The sequence below is a fragment of the Penaeus vannamei genome, unplaced genomic scaffold (genome assembly GCF_042767895.1).
Source record: "Penaeus vannamei isolate JL-2024 unplaced genomic scaffold, ASM4276789v1 unanchor802, whole genome shotgun sequence".
In the NCBI taxonomy this organism is placed as follows: domain Eukaryota; kingdom Metazoa; phylum Arthropoda; class Malacostraca; order Decapoda; family Penaeidae; genus Penaeus; species Penaeus vannamei.
Genome location: NW_027213806.1, coordinates 10,001 through 15,000, shown reverse-complemented (window position 1 = coordinate 15,000; position 5,000 = coordinate 10,001). Strand labels below are relative to the sequence as shown.

General features: G+C 33.0%; 1 protein-coding gene across 1 annotated transcript in view; it reads right to left on the bottom strand.

Moving 5' to 3' along the window:
• Window positions 1–5,000, bottom strand: part of l(2)k14505 (ATP synthase mitochondrial F1 complex assembly factor 2 homolog l(2)k14505) — a 7,003-nt gene that overhangs the window by 544 nt on the left and 1,459 nt on the right. Inside the window, exons 2-7 of the mRNA XM_027361532.2 lie at window positions 4,351–4,442; window positions 3,926–4,032; window positions 3,246–3,329; window positions 1,985–2,095; window positions 854–1,034; window positions 546–661 (exon numbers count right to left, since the gene is read on the bottom strand). Of these exons, the coding sequence (XP_027217333.2) occupies window positions 546–661; window positions 854–1,034; window positions 1,985–2,095; window positions 3,246–3,329; window positions 3,926–4,032; window positions 4,351–4,432 (681 nt within the window). The 5' untranslated portion in view covers window positions 4,433–4,442. The remainder of the gene's footprint in view (window positions 1–545; window positions 662–853; window positions 1,035–1,984; window positions 2,096–3,245; window positions 3,330–3,925; window positions 4,033–4,350; window positions 4,443–5,000) is intronic.

The following is a 5,000-nucleotide window of genomic DNA, read 5'->3' as shown; positions in this document are numbered from 1 at the left end:
CAAACATAAATATGTATATGAAAGATTGGCTAACAACAATGATCCTCAGCCCCACTCTAACTGTAAGAGCAAACATAATATTGAATAGGTGTAGAAGTTACAGCCTGCTACAATAAAATATGATAATCATACTATAATTGTATTACTATATCAAGTAACTATAGTAAACTGTGACATTTGTATAATGCTGTAAAATCTAAAGTATACATATATGCCTGTCCTTTACAAAATTCATGAAACTAAGTGTTCAGGAATAACTAGTTTAGACTTCACTGATTTTTTAAAATGTAAGAGGCAACTCTTTAATATAATCAGAAAGAACAGACAGAACAATCACTTTTTGTGATTATGGTTCAGCATTCACCAATTGGTAAATCTGTACTCCAATAAACAAACTTAAACATACTTTACAAAATGAATACAAACCTGTTAGCAGCAAGGCTCTCATTTATACCTACCTATTCCAATTCACTTGTAAAATTCTTTAATTCTATAAGCTTTATTCTGCTGAATATATCTGGAGAAGCATAGACAGGCCCACTTACCTGGTACTGTAGTTCTAGCCTAGAGAGTGCAACAGCCTTTTCTGCTGTCAACTTTCGTTCTGCAGCTGCCACAGTTAATATCACAGATTTCAATGCCTCCACGCCATAGAGAAATCCTGTTGATACATAATGGACAACATTCACAAAAAATCAACAAAAAACACTCTTTTTTATGTTTTTTAACAAGTATCCAAAAAAACAATAATATTAACAGGAATAAAAGGAGAATACCACAAACAGTAGTCTACTACCATACTACTTTGTTTCAACATAATATATCATATCCACAAACACATTCCAACACTAACCAGTGATGGCCCAAATGTCGTAAGACAGGAGATACCGGCGTATACTTTCCCGGGCTTGCATGGGAATGTCCGCACCGCATATTCCAACTGCTGGCTGGAGGTCAATCTCAAACTTCTTATTAAACCATTCTATCACAGGATCCCACTCTCTTCTCTGCAGCTCTACGAGGTCATCTGTGGTCTGTAATATATTGACAATATTAAATGAGACATTAATATGCTAAAACCTTTTAGCAGTATACCATAGTCTTCAATCATGTTCTTAAAAATGCCAATTATCCACAAAAAAGTAAAGATATTCCAATACATCAAATACATTTTACTCTATCTCTTTATGTCTTCATCTTCTACATTTCATATCCAGCAAAAACTCACATAAATGTGTTTCTTACAAAGACATCAATTACTTTACAGACAAAGAAAATTGAAAAAATTCATATAAATTTGTCATATATAAAAAAGTCAATATAATTCTTGCTTTGCACTGGTTACAAATGCAAATACCCTCCCATCCAATACATTCTTAGGCATTGTATTTTCAATAGGCAAAGATAAGAGCTATCCAAAGATGCCTTATCCGACTTTGGTCCCCTTATACTATACTCAGTGCAATAAATATGTTCCATTCTGTAATGTCTGCATATTAGAACTGTATTTATACATGGTTATTAAGATATAACAAATAATAGGTAAAATAATAATTCTTTTTATTCCTTGCAATGAAATATTGCACATGTAATTACTTTACAAAGAACAATATAAACAACAATCACAAGAGGTTCCGAAGGTTACTTGATTCCTTTTTTCTAAAAGAGTATAATATTATAAAAAATCATGAAACAAAACTGTAAATACTTAATGTTCTAATTCATCTACGAACTAACAGAATCCCTACATTCATATTTTATCTTTGACCTATTCCTTATCATTATTTCCAGACAAAGTGGCTTGGAGAATTAAGCATTTTCCTCTAAAGACAGACTTGTATTCGTGGCCTAGCAAAGAAAAAGAAATATATTACAAAGCATTAAATTTCTACTAGGAAATATTACCTGTATTTAGATATATTATCACATACAATATCTTGATTTTATTGAGAAAAAAATATTACAATAAAAATGTTACACATACCTCACCCGGGAACAATACTGTGTCTGTTTCAAGGTATTCCAAAATCTTGTCAGCAAAATCCCACTTTGTTCCTCTGGCTGGGTTGTCCAGTACAGTGTTAGAAAGAGATGTCTGTAAAAGGAATTATCCCTATTATTACTACAACCTTCATTTATGCCCACAGTTTGCTAAGTTTTTTTGTTTTTTTTCAATTCTGGATGTAATAAAATGCATTTTAAAGACAAGCTAAATCATTGTTTTGAATTTTCTGCTTCTGAAAGCATAACTTACATCATATCTAGAATAAGAACAATAAACAAGCACCGCTTTCATAGATTCATTTGATTTAGAACACCGAGATGTATTTTGCACTCATAAATTTCATACATAACTCTTTCATGCACATGATGCAAGGAAAACAGTGATATAATAATTTGACAATACTTTATCTTTTCAAGCTTCTGAAGCATTTTTCCTCACATATTATTAGATTCCATTGAAGGGAAAGACCTCACTCAATTAATGCAGTTTCTAACCTTCCACATCAATGAAAAGCTAACTAGGGGATTACATTAAATTTCGTGATAATTAATATTCAAAACAATAATTACAAACAAACTTTTCAACATTCTTGTCATACCTGGTTGATTATTTATTATGTATATTTATTAGGTAACAGATACCACTATCCTTTTCAAAAGCCTTCAAAGTTTTTGTGATTATACTAGGCATAAAGTTACTTTTGGTTTTCACTATTTTGCTTTATATCACTATGTTGCATTTTGGTTTGTAAGACCCATTTTTGCCTGAGGAAACAGGATATAAAGGCTATAAGACCCAAGTCTGTATAAGGTGGTTTGGTGTACAAGTGTTCCTGAGATTTGAACTCACTGCCTATGGATGTCATGTATGTTGTATCAAGCTTTGAATGGCCATCTCACTGGGGACATGTACATCTAGCCATCATTATACAGTTACACTTTATATCCATTCTATCATGCATACTTTGCACTCCAGTAGCTGGATGTTTTTGCAAGCACTTAGGCTAAAAAAAATCAGAAAGGCCCCATATTACTTCACTGTCTAAATCAAGGCCATAAATCGGTGCACATATGGTATGAGAACAAGTACCCCATCTGCCTGTGTGTGGTGTGCGCTGCTAAGTTTATGTGGCTTATCTGAGGTACATATATGGAATAGGTCTACCTCAGTGTTGCAACCAATAACGACTTCTTTATTAGTTAAAAATGCAGCATTCCCCCTCTTTCAGTTTGTCACTTACCAGGTGCATCAGGCTAGGCTGGATCTTATCCTTGACAGAAGCCCACTCATGTGCTACAGCTAAAGCCAACCCATGGTTTGGCACCTGCAAAGGACGTATAAACATAATATTACATTTATAATCATACTGCATTACTACTAAAGGCTTAATATAAATTTATGAACAGAAGTTACGAAAACAATTTGACAATCACATTTACCAAACTCTGAGCCATACTTTGAGATATACCAGAGTCAAACAAGCCAATTATAGATGTTCTGTATTATAGCCTAATCAGTTTTTACATCAATAAGTACAAAATCAAGACAGTCATAAAGGGACAAATGTATTTTCACTGTTAATAGAATCAGAAAAAAATCACACAGATGCTATCTTAAACATTGTTCTTCTAATATTTTTCACTGAAACACAGTTTAATTTAAAGATTCCTTTCCAATCCAACTGAATGTCTACAATAAACTAATTAATAATGTGTTTATATCTCCTTCTATCTGGCCTGAAATCTATTCTGGTTTATAAACAAAAAAAGAAAAAGAGAGAAAAAAAAAGGAACATTGCTCATTTATTCTATATCATCGTATTCATTACTTATTAAAGAAGACATAATAACCCACTGACCACCAGCTCATGACCCAGACTAAGTAGAACCCTAGCCTAGAGCTTAAGGAAAAAAAAATTACCTGAAACACATTTCCCATTGGCGTCTTCAATTTCCTGTGATCCAAGTTTACTTCATACTCATTACCAGTTCCCGCCACAGTAACACTCCTGTAAAAACGCCTCCGAGCTGAAAGCAAGTATCTCATTCAGTTTTGTATAAAATGATTCCTTACTATCAAACCAAACAAAACTGATCATAGTTTATTCACTTCTGTTAACAAAATCATATGTCATTATCATAAATTATCATATACCACTTCAATAAGAATAAATACTTTCTATTTATCTAATAATTTCCTAAATATTTTATCTAATCATATTCTTATCAACCTAATTACATTTACATATGTATGCATATATGTATACACACAAACACACATTTTTTACTCAATTATTAGTTTATCTCAACAAGATACCAATCTTCATAACACAAAGTTTTGATTACCTTCAGGAAGAAATCGCTGGCTGATGTGCACTGGAGACTGCGGCATCAGCAGTCTTCCCACAACCCATCTTATGGGTCCCATAATTTAAGATCTGAAGGACAAAAAACATATTCATTTTATATCAAATCAGAAATCATCAATACTTCTGAAAATTCTACTATCTTAATTATCTATAAAAATAGAAAAAATGTCCATGCTGATATCAACAACAACTATACAACTTTATTAGGGGGATATGTCAATGCTTATAATCATATCCTAGCATTCTTTTGTGTTCTTTATGACCATTACATCTTTTTTCTGTTTCTGTATAGTCCTATATGGGTTAATTACTGTTATTTTTTGCGCGCACACACACACACACACACACACACACACACACACACACACACACACACACACACACACACACACACACACACACATATATGCATGTATGCATGTATGCATGTATGCATGTATGCATGCATGTATGTGTATGTGTATGTGTATGTGTATGTGTATGTGTATGTGTATGTGTATATGTGTGTGTGTGTGTGTGTGTGTGTGTGTGTGTGTGTGTGTGTGTGTGTGTGTGTGTGTGTGTGTGTGTGTGTGTGTGTGTGTGTGTGTGTGTTTGTGTGTGTATGTATGAATGTGTGTGTGTGTG